The 23,981-nt window shown below is 41.6% G+C and overlaps 1 protein-coding gene across 1 annotated transcript in view; it reads left to right on the top strand.

Annotated features, from left to right (window-relative positions):
• gpr158b (G protein-coupled receptor 158b) overlaps window positions 1–23,981 on the top strand; it is a gene marked incomplete at both ends in the record, with an annotated part of 61,712 nt that overhangs the window by 31,918 nt on the left and 5,813 nt on the right. Inside the window, 5 exons of the mRNA XM_083928945.1 lie at window positions 2,692–2,903; window positions 4,428–4,496; window positions 10,469–10,578; window positions 13,362–13,600; window positions 19,398–19,536. Of these exons, the coding sequence (XP_083785071.1) occupies window positions 2,692–2,903; window positions 4,428–4,496; window positions 10,469–10,578; window positions 13,362–13,600; window positions 19,398–19,536 (769 nt within the window). The remainder of the gene's footprint in view (window positions 1–2,691; window positions 2,904–4,427; window positions 4,497–10,468; window positions 10,579–13,361; window positions 13,601–19,397; window positions 19,537–23,981) is intronic.

Raw genomic sequence — 23,981 nt, 5'->3', positions numbered from 1 at the left:
GTTTTCAAGTCCTGTATATCCTAAACTTTACCTCCCCGCTCGTGCTTTGGATGTGAATGCCTGTAGTCTGACCTCTGAGCTCTGAGCGCCGCAGTGTCCTCGGGCAGAAAGCTTGGCCCTGATGAGCGAAATAATCAAGCAACTGCGGTGGTTTTCATCCCTGACTCCAACAATACAGCGCCCCTAGGGGGGATGATATTCTAAGCTGGAGCTTTATTATAATGCAGCGTGATGAGGCCTGTAGTCAAACAGCTCAGTCTGTGAAGAGACTCATCTTCCAAATCCCATGCAGACCCCGTCATTAAAAATCACTGCAGAGTAGCTGGCGACCCTGATTTCCCCCTCTGGAACCTGTCTGTTATTCTTTGTGCATCCCCGAAAACAGACCGAACTGAAAACTGATTTTTATTGTTCCCTAGCAACGGGCCAAAAGGACCGATATCAAAGGGGAGAAAGGATGGAGGGAGAAAAACGTAGCATGCAATAACAAATTAATTGTTATTGTTCATACGCGGCAGAACCTCATTAAACATGACTTGATTTGAGTGTCACAACCACAGTTTTTGCTGCTAATCTCTGCTTGACAGTTACTAGATGGATAGATTATCTAAATTTGGATAATACACCAACATTTATTTGGTAGCGTTTTCCATCCAAATCCATCAGTGTGCACCTCTATCAGCAGTCAGGAGGGAGGTTTCCTTCTTGAGATGATTCATTCTTCACTTTTACTTTTGTGATTTATGCCGTTTAATGTACAAGCACAACATTTCATGGCCATCTCCACCTCCCCAGTCATTTTGGTGTCCTTGCTACCTCCCGTCTCACTGATGACGTTGCTCGGAAATGTGTCAGGTACAGATATTGAAAACAACCACATTTTTGCAGTTGTTGGCTACGACATGGTACTCAATATCTATACAGAATCATCCGTCTCAAAAGTGCATGCAAAATGGGCCAAGGGAGCTATTCAGATTTTTGTCAAGAGCTTCTGTTTCTCTTTATAAGAGCTGATTTACATCCAGACCTTTGATGGATACACAGCGTTTTACTAAGACTCAGTTTAGACTTTTTTTAAATTGCTTTTAGAACGTGAGGTTCCGGTGAATCACGTTTATTATTTCATTTATTCAGGAACGGTTAAAATATGTTATTTTGTCAGCGGATAAACTTACGTAAGTACTCAAATGAGTATACAATGAAGCACACTGACTGATCTCAAACAGCTTCCAGTGTGAATCACATTTGTTATAATATCACACTAGGTCAGGCGCTGCGGTGTGGTAGTGTCAACAGATTACTTCTCTGTCTTAACGTAGGATTGAGAAGTAAAGGTTGAATGCACAATGTAATGGCTATATAAAAAAATGACACCACTGGCGTTTCCTATAAGTTTCATTGTCACTATGCACTTCCATGATGCCTATTTGTGTGACCTCATGTTTTGAAAGGTAGCAGAGATGCACCTGCAGCTTCCATTACACCACTAAAGAGAAGAAAAAGAACTTTGACCTCCCTTTCCTCCATTTCTGAAATCTGAATACAGATATTTTAGTGTGATAACAGATGCAGATGGTAGCTTTTTTGTGTCACAATCACAAATAGCTAACAACATCCTGGCAACAGTGACTCTCACATTGTGAATGTCGGTGAATGCAGAGAAGACAAACAGCTTAACTGGGATTTACAGCAAAAGAAAAAGTTCAAATACAGTGAGAGGGTAGATCATGAGTCCGTTTGTTTCAGTCACCTCCTTCCCTTCTTTCCTAAATACTTAAACACAGGGAGGCTAACTGGCCAAACAAAAACCACTTTGTGTGATTTCTTGCACCAGTGAGTGTATGATTGCTTGATAAATTGTCCATAATGTCTATTATCATGTCTATAAATGTTCCAGTCAACTCCTAATTAACTTGTTTAATCATTACTTATTGCACATCCTCTTGCAATCAAGCTTTACTGAAGCGCTGTGCAGCTTTAGCACATTGTTTGCATACCGTATGAGCTCTGGGATTTATAGAGGAATTTCTTTCCAGCATCATTTTTTAAGAAGAGCTGCATGCATGTGTGTGTGTGGTGAAAATGGAGGATTTGGTCTAAAGATTGACTACAAATCCTTCCACAGTAGAAACATCTCTGAATGAAGAAATTAGATTTTTGGCACCGCCTGTGCTTTTTTTTTTTTTTTTTACTTGTAATTGATTAAATTTGAGTTTGAAAGGCGCTTTACAGAACACATCCAGTCACGCTTATGTGAACACTCTCAAATGAGGTGGTCAGACTTGATAAACCACATCCAAGTGTGCCGCATGCTGGTATATCAACAATTATGTAGACCGAAGTGATGAAGGGAGCGGTGTCACAGTATTTTATCCTCCTCTCCTTCATTATTCCCTCATCTGCCTAATTAAAGGCTGTATTGTTGTAATTATCACCCCAAGGCCCTGTGATTTATTGGACTGATGATTTCTACTCCTTCAAATTGATTAACTGAGCATTTAATGAGAAGTCAGTGTGTGACAGCTAAAGCAAATGAATTACACTGATAATCCTTGAAAACACTAAATCAGACCCACGTTCGGAGCTGTGATGAAGAGTAAAAATACTTGAGAAAGGCAGGAACATACACGGTGCACATATACCCAACATTTAAAGTTCTGACTGTCAGCTAAAGTGTTCTCACGTCCGCAGGTAAAGAGCAGGGATCGAACAGAGACGAGACTTCGGACGTTTCCAGTAAATGCCTGCCGTGTCGCGATGGCTGTCCCTACTGTCGGGATGACACGCCCTGCCTGGTGCAGGAGGACGGTGCTCTGCGGCTCGCTGTGGCCTCCTTCCAGGGTCTGTGCATGGTGCTGGACCTGGCCAGCATGGTGGTCGTCTACCACTTCAGGAGGAAGAAGGTGAGTGGACACAGAGGTCGAGCGTTTTTGGATCTGGGGTGTGTAGACATTGTCACATTACATGGATGGATTTAATCATGCGTTTAGTGTTTTGGAGCGCTGTCCTGGCTGCTCTGGTGGAATCACAGTGCACCTTTGTTTAACTTTGACCTTCCTTAGGTGCACGGTCTGCCAACAGAAACAATTATGAGCTGTGTTCCCATTAGGACAATATTACATTACCAGACTGCAGTTTTGTGATAGCTCTGCTCAATTCTTTTTATTCTATAACCATAACTTCTGTTTCGAGGCTGAGTACAGGACAATTTCATGCATTCTGCATTATACAGTATGAATTGTAGGAATCTCATCTCATCCTTTGCTGTTTGGATTCTGGAACATTTTTCTCTGTCATTCTTGATTCCCAAACTTCATGAGAATGCAATACTAAATCCCCAGAGTGCTCAGTAGCTGGATATATCTGTGTCTTGCTGCAAATGATTCGCACAAATTTACCTTGTAGAAGATGAAGGGCCTTGGCCACAGGTGAACACAATGACGACCATTGTGCAGTGGCTCACTTGCTAAAATGATCGATAAGTGCCAAAAGCTGTTGAAGACAATGCAACATATTGTACCAGAATTAATTAGAGATGAAAGGCAAACAATCCCGGAGTGCATTGGCTCACACAGTATACGGTTGTAAAAGTTAAGCAGTTCTATTTCACACAGCGGTTCCCAAAAACAAATGAAAACACAAATGATTTCATACCACATGCATTTTACTTCATTAATTTAAGCCAAATTAAAGACAATCCATCTAATCATTTGTTTTTTTCTTAATGAATGACACATTTGACACCACATATTTACCTGAGCTGTTGATTCGAATCCACACAGATTTGTAGCAAAGCTGTTACATAATATTCACTAAAGGGAAATAAATATGAGACCCTCGCGGTGTTGGATAATTACAACCCATCCTCAGGCAAAGTTGAGTTGAATCTTCCCCGGTGTGTTATTTATAGACATGTCTGTTGTTGCCTCAGAATCTTCCATTTCTTCAGTTCACAAGAAATGACTCTGGAGCCCTTTGAATTTACATAAAAACATAGAAAATCCTCTGAGGAAATGTGGGTAATTAAATCCAACCCAGAAAAGGTACAGTCGTCACTTTCATCGCGTCACATTATTTCAGTGAAAGGCAAACCTTTAACAAATACATATGTATTCAATTCCACTTGGTGTTTGTTTGCTTTGAGATAGGCGATGATTTATTATTTGCATTTCTCTGTAATGGCAAAAAAGCTGGAGCTACAGTAGTTCACAATACTCTGTCTAAACAAACCGCAATGTCAGGTTCACTGTAACAGGATTATTTTTATTTGTGTGTGTATGTTGTTGCATTTCACAACATGGTGCCCATTCCCAGCTGAGCAAAGACCTTTAACTGATAACATGAGACACACCAACTCATGTTTTCCATGTCAGTGATTGATTGATTGATGTTTTTTTTCCTGTTGTTTCTCTTTCCCCCATTAACAGAGCATCCGAACATCTGGTCTCATTCTACTGGAAGCCATCTTGTTTGGGGCTTTACTGCTCTACTTCCCAGTAAGTCTGCCTTCTCATCATAAATGTCCCCCACAGTTTACTCAGTCAGACTGTTACTCCTGCTGTTTTGACTTTGCTCACATTAAAGTTTTAATCCTTAAGATTTCGGTCCTGATTACGAATTCAGTCCAGCGATTCCTGGTGGTAACAGCGAGTGTGGTTTGATACTACATGGCCCAGAATCCTGGGGGTGCCAAGCCTCAGCAGCTACGTCTGCAGAAACACAACATCCAAAAACCCGACCAATTGCAGGAAATTAAGTGATGCTCTAAACACTCTAATACAGCTGTTAGAGGGATACAGTGAAAGAAATGCTGGATTATATATGCATTGTTTTTTTTGTCAATCCCTTCTGCATGCAAAGCACCCCGCCACTAACAACAAAAACTACTACATAGAGAGGTAATTACAGAATGAGAATAGAGTGAATGGCTGTTGCAAAAATTAAAAAAATGCTATTGTAAAAGCAGTATGAAAATGGGCTTTGAGTTCATAAAAATCTGAAGAATTATAACTTTAAAATGAGGGAGAGGTCAAGGTCTACATTCCTGTTCGTTATACTGTAGAATACATTACTTTGTGAAGAAAGGAGTAAACCCTGCCTCTGACTTCTTCAGCAGCAGCTAGATGATGTGAGGAGTTATGTTCTTCTGATCACTGTCTGCACAAAAACAAAGCGTTGGACATCACAGTGAGTGTGCATGTACAGTATGAGTGTGTCTTTTTGTGCGTTTGCTTTTGCCAGCCTTTCTGTTGTCGGTATGTGTGAGGAGGTCCAGGTGGAAAGGTGCCAGCGTGCATTGTATAGCACTGCACACAGCCCACAGTGCACCTGGAGTGCTGCGTCAGAAACCCATCTTTAGCATGGAAACAGATGGAAGAAACCTGAGCGCCATGTAACAGGGAGATCAGATGTAACCGGGGAATTTGCTCCCTTCAAATACTTGCACAGGATGCCAACAGTGAGCCAATGCTCTCCTCAAACACGAGGCCCGATGACTGGATGTCAGCCATTTTTAGGAAGGGAAAAAAAAAAATCTGTTGCGAAGAAAATGCTTGAGAGCGCTCGGCTGACTCTTGGGATAAAGGTTTTTGTTCTCCTTCTAAAGTTATTGGAGTGTTACCGTGCGAAATGAATTTGCATTACAATAGAAGGCCTTGTAGTTTTGCTGGAGAAGATAAAGGGCTGCAGGTGTTGTCCTTATGCGACCACTTATTGCGTTTATTCCTGCTGTGCTGCTCAAAATGGAGTTGATTATGCATCTATCCATCCACCCTCTCCACCCTTTCACCCTAAGGATAACTCAAGTACCGAAAAAAGCTTCACAAAAATATCCTGCCACTCTCTTATGTTCACACACACTTGGATACACTCAACGGTCTCCTCCTCCCTCGCCAGTCTTTTTCCTCCCGCATTTCATAGCAACTCGCCTGCCTGTCTCTACCTTTTCCCTGTACCCCCTTCTTCCATGTCTTCCTTTCATTACCCCTCTGCGTGTTCTCTCACCATCTCACCTTTCTGTCTGTCTCCTCTCCCGCAGTCTTTAACGTTTGTTGCTGCTGCTGTTTCTTTGTTGCTGCCACCGCAAGCCTGCTCAGCTAAGCTCGGTGCAGCTGCTCCACTCTGGTGCTTGATGCATTTTTAAACAGTCCATCAAGTTCTAGCACAACTTGTTTTAAAAATACATCCGCTGATTAATTGATGGAGGAGGCATGGGAGGTTGGATCCAAACCAGGAGCGCCACCTTCTCTGCTGGGCGATATAAAAATGTGGCTTTTTATTGTGCACTCCCCTGTGACTTTGTAGTCCACATGGGTAGCACTGCAGAAAGGGTGTGTTTCTGCCTATCTGTGTGTGTGTGTGAGTTTGTGTATGAATGCTGTATATGGGCATGATGGAGTGGCTTTAAATCTTTACATTTCCCTGTGATTATGTGCATTGGCATTTGTGCATGGATTTGCATTTCTGTATTTATATATGTGGGTGTAAGAAACAGCGTGGCCTACTTTTACCACGCATTTGTGGAGGTGATTTATCATTTTTGGTCCGTCATATACCGTAGAGCAGAGAGCTGGAAGGCTGGATGTTTGCTCAGGAAACAAAGATGAAGGGGCCAGAGTGGATGCTAGCATGACAGTGAGACACAGAAAGGCAGAGGAGGAGAGGACACTGAAAGAGTATACAAGTTTAAATGTCTGGTCAATTATTGCACTCTTAAGGGGGGAAACATCTGGTCTGTTTATTGTTATCTCTGTTTTTTCTTCACACTTTTATTTCTTTGTTTGCTTTATTATTTGATTCAGCACCAGCAGTTGCATGATTCAAGCACTATGTTACTTCACCGATGTAATTGTATATTAACAATGGCTTAAATGTGATGTGACAAACACACAGAGACAGACAAAGTTAGTTTCTAGCTGGTGGTGAAGTATTAAAGAGTTGGTGAAGCCAAAACAGAGGTAAAAGGAGTCATGTCAATGCTGTCTTTCACAAAACCCCTCTTGTCTTTGTCTGAAATATGGGGGGGATTCATTTTTTGGTAGAGATTTATTTTCAAAACTGATACAGAGAATGATAGTCTTTAGTACCATCTTAAAACTAACTGATCAGATCCTGAGCCGCAACAGTGACTCACAGATGGTATCGGAGCATTCAAGAGGAACAGCTATAATTCCTGTTCTTGGGTGGACTTGGTTCTCCGCTCCCTTGTGACCAGCATACCAATGACGGACTTTGGCGTTTGAAGCTTTTGATGAGGACTGTGCATAGAAGGAAACTGTTGCTTCTGCGACACGTTTTTAATCAGGAGGTGAGAGAAATGTGTGTTACCCAGAACTTAGAGTAGACAGAAAATAGGGATGACAGTTTAACTGCACACTGATCCACATTCTGGTAGATTAGGGGAGACCGATCTTGTCAATTTTGTATTCAATAATAAAACCAAATATGGCACAATATTGATGATAAAAGCAAGAAAGTACTGCTCATTTTCCTGTGACACTTCACTGTGTGTCATCTTGAGAATCTACTTGAATTGTAACTTCCTGAATAGCTGTTGTCATTTAATCTTTTGGTATTTGTACCATACTATTTACTCTGCTTTTCTATTGGAGGGCACATGGAGGATATGCTATTATCCATATTCCCAAATAAACAATAGTTTCACTTTTCTTTTAAAGACATCTTACAGCCAGACTGCAAATGCCTCAGCGTTAGCTGGTTTCTCAGCTGATATTGCCACAGATGTTTTGCTTCCATGCTGAGGAAAAAAAGGTTACAGGTGCTGGTGTTGCTTAAATTTAATTACCCTGGATAGCTGCTGTCTCCTGAAATGCCAAGGCATCCTAAGAGTTCAAATGAATCACTGGCTGTACTCCACTGGGATGCAGGGATGTGCACAAGGATGGGCTAAAATTGCCTAAGCAACAGCCCATTTGCCCTCTTTGGCTGAGCTGCCTCTGTGGAGGAAATAATAGTTTTTACTTTCTTACCAGGAGTGGCCAACTTCTACTCACAGAAATACAGAATGGTTGCTGATAGATAATGTATATTACTGTAATAGTAATTCATGTTTTATTGGTGAGGGGCAGATTAAACCTGTTTTCAGTTTAACTTCCAAGTTGAGTCTCAAGTCTTTTATTTTGTGTCAAGTCAAGTTGCAAGTCAGCAAAACAGTTACTTGTGGGCCAGTCAGGGCTGCAGCGGCCCTGGTTGGACTCCGACCTGCGGCCCTTTGCTGCATGCCATCCCGCTCTGTCTCTTCCCCCCATTTCCTGTCAGCTAAACTGACTAATAAAGGCATAAAAGATCAAAAAAATTATCTTAAAAAAAACAAAAAAACAGTTGAGTCAACTCAAGACCAAGTCACCAAGTCTCAAGTCCACACCTTTGAAAGAAAGTCTTCCAGATTTATGCTGTGCCTTCATTAAGAGAAAATAAAATAAATAAGAAAAGAAAAGAAAAGTACTGCAAAAGTCAAGACACATGCATAGATTAAAAAAGTGTTCACTAAAAAAACCTACATAATTCTAATACATATAAAAATATATCTGTTTTAAAAAATGAATTGCTTTAAGTGAAGAATGATACAGAGATAATAGTCAAGGTAAGTGGAATAACATGATGTATGATGCGACAGTGATCCAACATGTCTCTCAGTAAAGACGACTATACTTAATTCAGAGGAAATGAAAAAGAATCGAATTGTTTCAACCTGGAACTCTGGCTTTACGAATATTTGAGATCCTGTCAACCGGGAGCTTAAACATCTCTATATAGGTTTCACCTGTAGAATCCATACAGAAAAGTTTTGTTTGGTGCCTCGCTTATCTTCTTGAAATATATATCTTGCTTGTGGCACAGTGATCCCAGCCTGATACAATTATGCAAAGGATTTAGACGTCATAGCCATTTTATGTGTTTGTTATATCAGTCAGATTGCTTGAACACGAACGGATAGTGGAGAACGGGAACTATAACAAAAGAGACAAAGAAAAGATCAACACAAAACAAAACAACATGGAAAGGTAACACCATCATCAAATAGGTAGCCAACCAAACGAGAGACACAAACCAAATAATAGCAATAACGGTCTGGTGCCGGACTTGAGTCACATCCGGCTAGTTATCCAGGCGTTGACAAGGAGACGAGCCACAGCTGGGCGGAACCACGCCTACCAGCTCCAACAGAACAAACACACAGGGAAAGACATAAGCAGGGAGAAACAGACAGAGGGAGACAAACTCATACAAAAGGAAGAGGGAAGGGACCGACAAGACCGGAGTCCTGACATACCTCTCATAATACCCATAATTCACCACGTGACTTACATTTAAACGGCAACACTAGGCTGATTTTGGAAGGAGTCACGCGTTAACATCCTGGATGGTGTGTACTGTATGCATCCACCAGGTGAGTGATGCAGGTTCTCTTTGCTTCAGTGGAAACGAGCAGAGAGTCACTGCACCAGATCTTCAGCTTCATTCGGGTCACAGGAGATTTGACATGTGGCGTCCCGCTGAGTCACACACTAATGAAATGAAACGCAGCTGTAATAGAAGTGCAAATGGAAACTGTGCTCTTCGGCATGTGCGACTCTGGTGCAGCCTCGTCTTAAATAGTAGTTTACCCTTGATAGGTGTGAATAAACCTCACACCAAGCAGGAAATGAAAGGCTGACATTTTATGAGCCACTGGCAAATGACCTGTTTTGTTGCAAATCATACAGAGACAACAATGATAACCGTGTGCTGCACATACAGTACAGTCTCCAAGCAACTTACATACTGTATCTTTTCACTGCAACTTATATTTATGTTTTGTATATGTTTACTTTGCACTAAAATTAGACCGTTTATTTATATTTTTTTGTGTATCTTTTTAGACTGCATTTTATTTTCCTGTTTTGATGTGTCTGTGTGATGTTACTGTGTCTAATGCTGCTGCTACACTGTTATTCCTCAGCTTGGGATCAATAAAGTATATCTATCCATCTATCTTTCTATCTATCTTTGTGCACACACATAGACTTGTGACTGTAAAGACACATGAACATGCAAATATTCAGACTTAGACGTTAAATATCACCAGTGAGATAAGAGCTAACCCTTCAAACGGTCAAATCAAAGTGTTCCTGCTGCTGACATATGAACAACATCCAGTTAAGAGATGTCAGCGGGAGCTCTGGAGGCGGTGGATATCTGTGAGGCCCAATCTGCCTCAATCATTTCTGATTCCTCCTGTGTGAATATATAAGGAGTGTGGAAGTGCAATTTGAGTGGGCTTGTTAGTAAGATATCATTTCCCCCAGAAGTATTCAGCCTACTGTTGTCTCACCCTCTTCTCAGAGTGTTAAAGGTGTTCCTGTGCAATTCACTGCTTGCTTAAAAAAGAAAAAAAATCACAGGAACCTTTATATATAAGCTGTGTAATATTAAGTGTGAACACTGACATTTCTGTACCACTCTGCAGGTGATGATCTTGTACTTCCACCCCAGTGTGTTTCGCTGTATCCTCCTGAGGTGGGTTCGCCTCCTGGGGTTCGCTGTCATGTATGGCACTGTCATCCTCAAGCTATACAGGTACTGTAAACTAAAATCACTTTGAGCAAAAGAGTGGTAATCATCATATGACATGTTCTGCGTGTTCTATACACTATGCATTATTGTTGGGTCTTTTTTCTCGCTCCTTTATGTAGCTATCATTCTGTTTGGGTACTCGAGATGTTTGATATCACATACCATATTATTTCACACATGTATATGTTTATATAATATTATTTATCATTGTGTAATTGTTTTTCTGATTTATTTAAATTGATTTTCTATAAATAGTTAATAAAGTCATGTGTCAGTGTTGGCCTTACAGAAACTCTGGTTAAGCAACAACTGTGTTAGCCAGACAGTTGGCGTGTCCTTGATAAGTTGCTATAAGCCATTGCCATTAATATCTCAAATGGCTGTTCACTCGCCGTCTGTCCATTATCAAAAAATCAGTGTTAGAGCAGCGCATTCTTCCTCAAGAGAAATACAGAATAGTTGCAGTTTGATTTAAAAGGGCTCGTATGATTCACAACGTCAACTTATGTACAAGTAACACAAAAGAAAACACTCCAGCAAAACATTCTGGGCGCTGTAAAAGACAGACAGGCTGTCACCCCGCCTGCAGGACTCTGTGTGTGTGTGTGTGTGTGTGTGTGTGTGTGTGTGTGTGTGTGTGTGTGTGTGTGTGTACGTGCGTGTGCGTGTGTTTGTGCGTGTGTGTGTGTGTGAGAGAGAGAGTGGGAGCATGCAGCAAAGGATGAATTCAACCCGGCACTCATTTAGCAAGCCCGTGCAAAGATGCGCATGCACAGATCATTTTCTGCGCTGCATTGTTCTACACCACTGGATAAAACTGTCTACTCTACTTTGCCATGTTGTTGTGGCATCTGTACTACCACACATCACATCCCGCTGAGAGTTTCATCCAATCAGCAACCGGGCTTCTCTCAGGGGAGAGAAACGGCCCTGCACGAGCGACTCACGTGCAAATTAAGGGTGTACATAGACCCGACTTATTCCGGATATTGGACCCTAATGGAAACACACCTATAGTGACTGAGCTTGAACTGGGTTGTATGAAAATGAGTCTGACTAACTGAGACAAGCCTGGCTTATTTGGTAAGCTCACTTTATTGGAACAATCCCTCTGTCTTGGTGTTTAATCTCAACGTGACTTCCTAGTTTAATAAAGTTCATATATAAATAAAAATAGAAAGAACGTGGATGTCAGTAATAAGTCATGCACTGTATGTCTGTATGACATTTTCACATACTAATTCTGGATAATGTCAGGAGAATAGGGTCCTTAGATAGTCCAGAGCTTCTCTTCACACATGTAGCACACAGCAGGAGATACTCTGTGTCAGATGTGTTCTCACTTTCACCTCCCTCCCTCACTCACACTGGAAATACTTATAAAGCATGTGCATGTGGGAGGACATGACACGGATTACAGGGCGCCTTCAGTCTTTTGCCGTTCCTCGAATTTTGCCTGAAGTTCTTGAATCTCATCGTCTCTCCAGTTAGACATTTTCTTTGCAGTCTTTATGTAAATCACCCTTCTTTTTCCCAAAGGGAGGTTTATTTTGCTATATGTTTGGAGCTTTAGCCGACTGAATTATATATTTGCATTTACGGTTTATGTCTAGATAATTTCAGGTTTGTAGTGTATGTGTGAAAGGGGCACTAGTGGAGTGGAGGGGTTGCAAAAGCAAGAAAAAAGCTTTGTTCCACCTCCTTCTCTCCTCTCCTCTCCTCCTGTTTCCTCTCATCTCCTCTCTTCTCCTCTCATATTAACTTGCCCTATGAGTTTGACTTTCTCAGTTTCAATAATTCAGCTCCCTCTCAGTCTGCTCACACACACACACACACACACACACACACACACACACACACACACACACACACACACACACACACACACACACACACACACACACGCACACACACACACACACACACACACACACACACACACACACACACACGCACGCATGAGTCAATAAGCACATTTGAATTTCACATCAGGTCTGGTCTATCTGCGTCTGCCTGCTGAAGTATCTATTCAGACACACGCACTCACTTCCTGCTCTTCAGCTCCAGTGTTGCCGAGATGGTATAAGGAGGTCAAAGGCCGGCCAGAGTGTTCCCTTGGCAAAATTACCAATTAGATTTTTTCCTGAGCTTGCTGGGTGTGAAGTCTGCCCCGGGGCCAAGCTCTTACGGCCCGGTCGCCATTGAATATAGCAGAGATAAGATAGATTTGTCACAGTCTGGTCCGAAGGGAAGCAGACGAGCACAGTGCGGAGATGATTGTAAACAGAGAAGTGATTGTTTGTGTGACTGGATGGGGATATTTATATAACTCCATGCTATCTTTGTCCCCATATAGCTCTCCTTTCCCAGCATTAGATCACTCTAAAACTATTCGGGCTGATGTGTTGCATTTTTAATTCCCTTCACAGAGGCGGTATTGTCTTGTGGGCATGCCCTGGAAGATACTGTGCAACTTATAAATAAACCGCCTCTGCATGTATTTGGTAATGTCAGTTCTTGTAGCATTTGTTGAACCATCTCCAAGCTGGAGAAACTGACATTCAGTTAAAAAGAAAACACAGAAAATGGTAACCTTTTTTTCCACTCAGACATATCCCTGCCCTCCGTTTATTTCTCCTGTCAGCTTGTGAGAAATTACAACATGAATTAAAAGATTTTCCTTCTGATCCTTTGAATTCAAGTGGGCATGTTAGAAAGATACATTTTCCCCCAGTAGTTCCAAGAGTTCCGGCTACTGTTGTCTCTCTCTCTCCCTCTCTTCCCAGGGTGTTAAAGGTGTTCCTGTCCCGCACGGCCCAGAGGACGCCTTACATGACCAGCTGGCGGGTCCTGTGGCTTCTGGTGGTGATCCTTCTGGTGGTGCTGTGGTTCCTGGTGGCGTGGACCTCCGCCGTGTGCCAGAACCCCGAGCTGAGTCGGGCCCTCATCGCCGCAGGCCTCACCCCCGAGGGTCTGCAATTCAGCATGTGCCTGCTGGACCGATGGGACTACATGATGGCTGTTGGTAAGCGTGTGTTGTTCTGTATTTCTGTACTTACATGTACCCGATTTGTAGTGATGTCTTTACAGGAGTGAGAAAGTTTTGGTCCTACTTACTACTTAACTTTAAGGAGCTTTTGGGCTTATACCTTAGGCTTCATGGGTAATGCTAAAGATGAAGTTTAGTTAGAAATCTTTAGAAAAAGCTGCAGGCAGGGTCAGGTGCCCGGTACCTTGAGTGTCGTTATTAATTTTCCAACATAGTTTTTCTAAACTTTTGTTTGGCTTTGCATTGAATATTCTGTAGATACACACTCATGAAAGATGCTTCAAATACTAGGCTGCTATCTTGAGAGTAAGTCTCTCATTAAAAGAGTAACTTGGAGGCACCCTGGGAGTAACATTTTTGTGAGTGGTTTTAAAGTCTTGAGTCTCCAATACTAGCGTGGATTAAAAACTAAACAGCAACTGATGGACACAGGAAGACAAAATCTGATATAAGACCATATCTGACTCTTTTATTTAGGACGGTAAAGTCCTCTCCTAGGCTTAATAAAAGCTGATGGTACCGACAGCAGAGGGATTGCACACAAATAGAGGGGGCTGTCGGAACATGTAATATGGCATCGAGAAGTCTTAAAGCCCCTGAACACCCACACAGGTGTTTTCAGTTAACTAGTTGATTAGACCTCTTCTCAGAACTGTGTGGGTGTGACTACTGTGATTAATTGACATCTTCCTATGTTAGCTTTGTTTGTTTCACCTGTCAAGGCGGGACAAAGTACACCTCTATCATTCTTGTTGGTAGACGGACATTTATGACCTCATAGGTTCCCATCAAATTCTCATCAAAGCCCAACCCACCAACCCAAGCAGAGGCCGAATCAGCAGAATAACTGAAAACACCTGTGTGGGTGTTCAGTGGCTTTAAGCACAGTGCACCTATTGTAGTTCAAGCGGCAAATCATGTCAGGTAGAAATAAACAGGGGATCTTGCATGAAAGTGATTTCTTGTTGAAGATAAAGAAGAGCCACCTCTTTAATGGAGGCATAAAATGCTCCCAAACATGCTGCCTGCTCGCCAGAAGACATCATCGGGCTGTAATAGGCTTGTTTGTGCACTGCCCTGCCGTCGAAGCACCATTTAAAAAAAAAAAAAAAAAAAAAAAACATCTGCTCGGAACTTGAGGTTAAATAGATGCAGCTGTGAATTCTGATGATAGTGTCCATTTTTTGATTCACCTTTTTCTTGATGGGTTTGCTCCACAAACAGTTTAATGGATGATGCTGTGTATTCAGTCAATGACAGGATGCTCTGATAAACAAGATGGAGTACGCTGTCCCCTCTCTTACAGTGTCTTGGGCTGTCACAAACATTAAAGCAGGGCACCTCCGTCTTGGGGGAAAGACATACCCCCAAGTCCCTCTTTTATTCCTACAGCCCGTCACCACAACCATGTCTCTTAAGGACTTTCCAGAGGACAAGCCTGTCTAGTTTTAACTAGACAATAATCCATCACAGAATAAAATGGTATTATGTATTATGGGATATGATAAAACATATGAAAGCACATCTTAGAATGACAAACTACTCGCCACATTATAGGCTTAATTATCTAAATTGAAGCTAAAGTGTATCTGTCATGTTGTTGCAAATGCAACTTCACCTTGAGAATACAGTGTTAGAAGCCTTTTGCTCACACCACTTTGAGTTCTTTTGATTTACATTTATAGATCATGAATTATATACCTACCTCACCAAGCCATACATAAAACTACAAGTTCTGACCTGCAATACTGTACAGAAAATGATTTGGTGAGCCTTATTTTTGGCTCAGAAAAAACAATCCATTTGTTTTGTACCCTCCGCTTGACTGCGAAATAAATTGCAACACCCCTTTCCCCTAATATCCGAACTCAAGCCTGATTTCAAGCTGAAAATGAAGGAAATTGCACATTAGGAGTGGAATGAGCAATTGCCAAAATTATGGAAAACATGTTGTGTTTACTGAGCATTCAGGAGTGTCGGCATGTTTGTTTATTTAGGATCCTCATTAGCTCCTGCAAAGCACGTGGAGAGTTTTTTCCTCGGGACTAGGTTGCCATGGGAGACATAAAAGGACATAACTATTTTGATGAGAACTATTTAATAACTTTTTTAAATTAATTTGATGTTTTACAGTAATTCTCACTCGAAGAGAATGCAATACATTTTACATATTGTGCGACCCTTACCCTGACAAACGATTTTCTTACAGTCCCTGAAATGACCAGAATCTATAACACTGACAAGCTAACAAGCATTAAGAGTGATTGTACTGGTGCAAAGCTGCAGGTTTTATCCCTCATGTATCCTGGTGAGTACCCAGAGGGCCTCGTGTGTGCATTACAGTAGCTTCCTAATGACAGACTTTTGAAGCAGGAGGCAGTGATGGGCACCTCACTGAAGCTAGTCTGACAGCAGGGGAGACTAATCCTCTTTGGAAAGAGGCAAAGGATGGATCCCTGAGAGAAGCTGGGTCTGCCTCTGAAAACTGATAGACAGGCAGACAGAGAGAGAGAGAGAGAGAGAGAGAGAGAGAGAGAGAGAGAGAGAGAGAGAGAGAGAGAGAGAAAGAAAAAGAAGAGTTGAGTCTGTGAAGTATGAAGCTGGGAGGGATGTGTGAAATGATGCAGAGAGAGTTTTCCACCAGCTTGGGAGGGGGTGGAGGCGAATTTGAGAAGAAGAGATGAAGAATAAGAAGATGGATCTGGGAAAGGGAGGACAGCTAAGGACACTCTGAAGAGGCGACAGCAGCCTCTTCAGAGGAAGTGACGATGTGTTTGTGCTGTGACAAGCCTCCCAACAAGCAACAGAACTTTCAATGGAATAAAACACGTAGAGCACAACAATCCCCCCCATTTGGGTGTTAACATCGGTGTGTGTGTGTCCGTGTGTATTTGTGTGTATTTCCTATCAAGACAAGATAGGAAATGACTGAGGGATCCCTGCCGTTCGCTGAGACAGCCAGTGAGAACTGCTCTGAAGGATTTCAACAATGCAATCATGCTTGTAAAGAATATTCTAAGTGCTTTTTTGGGTGTGTTTTCACTTGTTCTGTTAGAATGCTGACAGGGGAACACGTGTCTGTCTAGAAAAGAATAAATCATCCTATTTTCTCTTGAGATGCGGAGCAAAACGGAGCTGAAGCATAACGGTATTGATTATGCCAACAATAAGCAACTCATTTGAATCTGCAATTAATCCGCATTAGTTGGAATTGTTGTCCTTTCCCTCTTGCAAGCAGCTCTCCGCGCATCCTGATTCAGAGGCTAAGTACCAAGTAATTAGTGATGATTTATAGACTAGGCATATTCATGAATATTAATGGACTGTAATCACTGTAAAGACTTCATGGACTCATATGCCAACAAAGTCTTTGGCACAGTTCTTGGTGCTCTTTGCTCTTTGCAAGCAAAACAACGCGCTGACTTGGTGATGATCATTTGGAATTTGTATTTGCAGTGTACTGACAATATTTGTTATTCGAAAGCATGTTGTTTTTTTCCCAGCTGCAGTAAAACAAGCACCATCTTTTCTGTTCTACACCAGAGAGCAGCAAATACTGTGCAAGATGTATTAGACTGCTCCGAGACATCATTTCATAGCTCCAAAATGCAGCAACCCTAAAGCAATCCTCTTCATCACATTCCAAATAATTAATATTGATTTTTTTTTTTTGCAGTTGCCTGTTATTTAAAATTTCATTACACCGACAAGATGATATGAGCCATCAGTGCAGATTTACTGCAGCGTATTCCTAAATACTGTATGTTGATAACTGGAAATGCAGCTAGCTTTTTAAAATTCCTCTTACCTGTAAATTTGCAGGGGGGCTGTGTGACCTCGGTGAGATTAGACGACAGCAGGAAAATGTCAACACGTTGTCGAGAAGCAGCTGCAAAAACAAGGGGAACTCTTGCTAAATGAGGAGCTGCTAAATTTGAAAGAACATTCCTGCCGTGAACGCGTCAAGTGTCAAACTCTGAGTCAGAGAAACGGTGCTGCTTTTATTTTACATGCAACTAAAACAGAGGCTGCTTCAATGCTTAAAGGAATAGTTCAACATTTTGATACATTTTGTGAATCTTCTTCCTGAGAGCGAGATGAGCAGAGCGATACCAATTTCATGACTATGTGCAGAGCTTGATGCCGTCGGTGTGCTTAGCTTAGCATAGCTTAGCATAAAGACTGGAAACAGGAAAACAACTAGCCTGGCTCTGTCCAGAAGTAAATAAAAAAATCTGCCTTTAAAGCTCATTATACTATCAAAACATGTTAATGGGCACCTGTAGTTACAGTGAAGCTGTCTGTTCACCGTTCAAAATGACATGTTTCCATTTACAACAAACTGCAAGATGTTAACAAGCTAACATCTCATTTATTATACATCTCATTTAAAATAGTGTAGTTCAGTGTCCTCTGAACACCACGAAATGGTGACTGTAACACAAAATGCAAGAACTAAGTTACACTGCTCCTCTGGACTTTGTATCAGTGATCATCTCACATCCCGCTCACTGTTTATCTCGCTACGTCAGGCTATGGCCGACACAGCACATGGCGTACAAATTGTTCGGGAAAATCTTATGGCAGTTATTTTTGCTGTTAAACATACTGTCAAATGATATTTATTTTAACTGTAGACACTGTTATTGACTTTGAATCTTGGGGAGCGTACCTATGTTCCCCAGGTCCTCAAAAGTTTGATGTTCCCCGCTTTTCACAGAAAGGGTCCTAGGGTCCCCGGTCTGTTACTTTTTCGACAATCAGTGCCAATTTCCACGGCAAATGTGCCTACGTAGACTGTAACACTACCCCCAAACCGTAACCTCTAACCCTAACAAAATTCTGAGTTAAATCCGCGAAGGCAGAAGCTTATGCAACCGGGGAACATAGGACCTTTTTCGGGGAAAAGGGTACGATGGGGAACATAGGGATGACCTCTTCCACAGCTGGGGTTCTATGAGCTGAGTTGATTAAAAATATCTCCCATTGCCAGTGTTTTTCCAGTGCATAAGAACCTCATTGTATGTTCCAAGTATATGTAAAACCCTCAGCTGTTACCAGGGAGTTATGGCTTGTGAGATTTTAATTGCAAATGCATGAATATATAAATGAATGTTCTTTGTTTTTTTGTTTTTCTTTGGCAAGTGACTGTGTGCCTGAAAGTTTCTGGCCTCCCCAATAATACCTAATAATAATAATTCCTTACCCACTGAACATATTGTGTCTAATTTGTAAAAATTCTTTCTATATGTGTTTACCTTTATTACTTACTTATATCATTCTAATTTCTTTTTTAAATGTCTGTTTGTGTATGGATTATACAAAGGAGATACCAATTGTTTTTATTAGCGGGCTTTAGTGGTGCTGGTGGGCATGTTTTGTAAGTTTGAGAGAGAGAGCCAGGCCTGTTGCTTCTCATCTTTACACTGAGCCTAGCTGATCGCTTCCCAGTTCCAGTTTTGTATTTAATTCTGAGACATGATCTTCTCATCTTATCCTCAAAAAGAAAGCAAGTTAGTGGGTTTCCCAAAAAGTTGAACTATTACTTTTAAGCTTTAGAGTTGAGTTTGGTATTTTGAAAAGAGACAAAAGGCATTTATACTTAAAAAAAAGAAAAGAAAAGAGGCTTATCCCGGCTTGCAGGGTGTAAAGACTTACTTGAAGCCGACATACCTAATTAGAAAAATAATGAAATTAAAAACAACAAAGACTTTAAATATGTCCTCTAACCATCCTTATGACCTGTTTGTTGTTTGTTTCTTTTGTTTCCAAGCTGAGTTTCTGTTCCTGCTGTGGGGGGTTTACCTCTGCTACGCAGTCCGCACCATACCCTCGGCTTTCCACGAGCCTCGTTACATGGCTGTGGCCATCTACAATGAGCTCCTCATATCAGCCATCTTCCACATCATCAGGTGGGTAAGGAAAATTAGGTAGAACAAACGAAAGAGGGCGTGAACATTAAGTGGGACGAAGTGAAGTGAACGGCTAAATTATGTCCTCACAGAAAAAGAGAAAAGAAGAAGATCAATTCTTCGACTTCTCTTGATGAACGTCTCATTGGCAGTAATGAGGAAATCAACATGAACAATGGCAAGGGGCTTAGACAACGTTACCCCGTTCTTGCAGCTGTTGTTAAATCATAATCATGGAGATATTTGCGTGTTAGAGCGAGCATTACAAGTGCTGAACATGTCAGATGAAAGGCAGAGAGTTCACCCGCCCCCTTCATCAGGGAAATGAACAGTGACAGCAGAGTAAGCCACTTGAAGGAGGTGAATGAAAAATGTCTTCCCCCACCCAGGCAGAGACAGCATGAATCTTCTGTGCCAGAACCCAGAAGAAAACTCTCTGTGCCCAGAAAGTGTCTGTCTGTCTGCCTGTCACAGGTGGCTTATGGTCGTTTGAAAATGCCCTGAATAAGCTAAATGTCACCCAAACGATCCTAATGAATTATCTTTTGAACTCTGTCTAAAGCTGCACAAGTAGAAAATGTATATTATCTGATATTAACTAATAAAATCCCTTCATTTGGAACAACCTGCAACGTCACCAACACAGACATCCCTTCCCTCATGGGTTACAGGCTTTTCAGTTGGTATGCAACATTACGCCTGCATACTTGCTTGAACCCCTGCGCTACACGTCCACACTCCCTGCACAAGCTAAGTTAGCATCCTAACTTAATAGCCTAGCTTTAGTTAACACGTAATGTTACCTGATAGATCCAGTCTTGCCCTGATGTTCTGCGCTCCTGTTTATGTCCTAATAACTGTTCTAAAAACAGTTCTGTGTTTCAGAGAACTCACAAACAGCAGAGATCGGTCGCTAAACCATTGGTTCCCGTGGGGTAGAATATTTTTGAACACAATTCAACTCTGGCGGCGGACGGGTGTGTACGTGAGACAGGTCTCTCATAGGGGATAAACCGCTCCCCGTCTAACTTAAACCTCAGATACATTTCTCCTACTGTGGAAATGTTACGCAACTGAAATGAAATATTGAATATCCTGTGAATGGATGTGATTTGATTCATTTACAAGATGTACGCCGGCATTCCAGCGAGGTGCAATGACTGATGGGAGATATGTCTTTGTCAGCCTCCAGTAAACTGATGAACCAGCATTCGGTTCTTCCCTACACAGGTCACAGTTCCCTTCGAACTGAGCATTTGTTGCTCACTACAATCTGGAATCTCACTTACTCATGTCTGCATACCTTTGACAGTCACTTCACAGGCAACAATAGGCAAAAAATCAGAACGTTCCCCTCAATATACACTATCTAGCTTATGATTTGGTGGAGACCAAAACAGAGCTAAAAGGATATTGTATATTGGACTTCCATTCTTCAGGTGGACAAAAACACAACTCTAAATGAATTCTAATGATGCTGCATGTCAGCTGGGTGTGTAGTTATGCAACTGTTAGCCATTACAACTTTAAAAGATAAAAATGTTGTGTTTTCAGCTTGTTGTGAGGACCATAAATGATTGGAATCATCTGTTGAGTTGTCAAAGTTGTTTTTCTTTTTCATTCCTTCTGTGTCATAAAACAAAGCTCAGCAACCGCTCCGGCCACAAAGTTTTACGAGCCTAGTTTGTCTCGAGACTAAACGTCTCATCATTTTCGGCTGCGAACGCACTTATTTTATCACACATTTGAGAACAGCTTGTGTCGAATGCTTTGAAAAGAAGACTGGAGGCTGGTTTGATGAATGTTATTTTCCTCCCTTCAAGCAACCATTTCATTTTTGCATGGAAAAACATGAAAATCAGCCTGCACACTTGAAATTTGATTGAGATGCACAATAGACATTTTCATCCGTCTGCCAGCATAAGTACATCTCACAATTGCGTGGAGGTGTTAACACAGTTGCATGTAGGGACTGTTTTGAAAAAGACATTCTCTTCTTTGTGTGGTATTAAATGCATGTGGGAGGTTTGTAAAATGCATTACTGCTCCACCTGTAAGTGGCAGTGTAAATTATTCAACCATCGTTTTGAACTGTAAAATACGATTTGACTTCTTCAGCTCACTTACAACTGAGCTGAAAATAAAAAACAGGACTGTTCCTATTTTTACAAGACTCCTAAAGCCAAGACTACTTTGTTCATCCTATTGCAGTGGGAGTTAAACTGCTCAGGTGTTTTTAGTGCACCTTCAGGAGCCCGGAGCAAAACAAATTCCATTAGTCACACTTTTTCCGATAAAACTGCAGGTGATTGAATATTCTCTCATTTAGGATTTGGCCTATTGTGTTCAGTTGGACAAAAAGGAAAAGATCACATCCTTTGAATGTGTTGAAAAACTGAAAAATCCAATGGGTGAACCTCCATCAGCGGTGTGGGACTGTTAGAAATCAAGCGGTTCTTGCTCGCTTGCTGGGGAATAAAACACAAGTGGTGTTTCTTTGGTGAGCTACAGAGTGAGTCTGTCACTGCGGCCCAGAGATAAGGCTTGTTGTGTGTGTGTGTGTGTGTGTGTGTGTGTGTGTGTGTGTGTGTGTGTGTGTGTGTGTGTGTGTGTGTGTGTGTGCGTGCAAGGAAAACAAACACACACATACGCTGTGCTTTTGAATATCGAATGTGAATTATAAATGTGACTAAAAAGGACAAACAACCTCTGAGCCACCTTGGTTAATATCGGACAAACAACACACATGCACACTCTCGCGCACGCACGCACACGCACACACACACACACACACACACACACACAGGAGCACTTTGGCACGGAGTAATTTTTACAGACTTTGGATAAAACACAAAACCCTCAGCATGACACTGTCTAATAATTGCATTGCTGTATGCTTCATGGATTTCACTGGCTGTGGAAAATTGGTGCCAAAATGCTGCCACTTGTTTGATTCTTTTGTGCATTTTTTACATTCTCCAGCAATAGTTGGAGCAATTACCCGTGCTGGTGCTCATGAATACAATACAAGAAACAATCATTCATGACTGCTACAACAATGGGAATGCGGTGTTGAAAGAAAACCACAAACTCCCAAGGTTGCTGTGAGCTTTGACACAGATTCTGCACGTCTGGATGGAGTCGGCGGTGACAGAAATGGGACGCAATTCCTTCCTTCAGTCTCCGTTCAGCCCTATAAACTTTTTTAGATTTCACTTTTTTAAAGCAATGTGACAAATTGCCATACAGAGATAACAACAGCAGCAGCAGGTGGTTTAAATGAAATGGAATAATTAATAAGGTGAAACAGCAAACAGATGATTAATGATTAAATAATGATTGGGAGAATGCTATAAAAAGAGGGAACACTTTATCCTCTGCCTACCAGAGGATTTCAATCAGCTATCAGGCTCATAGGGGGTAAAAATAAAAATACAAAAATAAGCAGCAGCCTTACCATGGCAGGCTTTGAAATAAAAGCATTACATTCTACATAAATTTGAGTGTAGATGGTTACAGTCAAGGCTGCAGTAGGTATGTTAGTTGATTATATCCATATTTCCACTGTACAGGGTCCAGGTAGCAGGCAGACAGACAGGCAAAGAGTTTGTCTGAGAAATGACAGTTTAACATTTTCTATCACTGTTGAAGAAACCGCACAAAAATTTAGAAAACAAGACAAAATCGTCCACAGCCGAGCTAGCAGCTCTGTGAGGCTAAATATCCACACTGCAAGCTTAAGTGCACATGGAAATATGCAAAAAAACTTTCTTCTCTCGATGATTGAATGGGTGTTTTTCAGTTGCATATCACCACAGGTATGACCCTACTCTACCTCCTAGTTAGTAGACCAGTATCATCTATTGTATTGGTAAGCTGGGTCGCGTGTTGCTTTTCAACTACTTTAGTATTTTAACCAAAACCACAATCTTTTCCTCAACCTAAACATGTAACATCTGTTTGTTTGAATTCACAACTGGACTCCCAGACTGTTAAAAAGTGAAGGGGTCTTAACGGTGACCGCTATCATGTGAGCCGTCTGAAGCTACTGGTAGGTGAAGCAGGCACCTTCTAACACAGGGGTAGGCAATTCCGCTCCTGGAGAGCCACTGTCCTGCATGTTTTAGGTTTCTCCCTACCCTAACACACCTGAGTCTAACAATAATCAAACTGTGACAAGCTTCAGCTGCTTGATAACGAGCAAATCATTAGAATCAGGTGTGTTAGAGCAGAGAGAAACCTAAAACATGCAGGACAGTGGCCCTCCAGGACCAGAATTGCCCACCCCCGTTCTAACCCATATGTATGAGGCTGACGATCAACTACAGTACTGAGTATGGCCGTTTAATATGGAGTGATAACCCAGATCTGAGTCACTTATGTGCAACAATTAATAATCAATCGCCTGCAGTGTGAATATAGTCGCCTAAATGCCCAAGTCTTTC

The sequence above is a fragment of the Echiichthys vipera genome, assembly GCF_963691815.1.
Source record: "Echiichthys vipera genome assembly, chromosome: 15".
Lineage (NCBI taxonomy): Eukaryota > Metazoa > Chordata > Actinopteri > Perciformes > Trachinidae > Echiichthys > Echiichthys vipera.
Note: the sequence above shows the minus strand (reverse complement) of the source record. Positions and strands in the feature narration are given on the sequence as shown.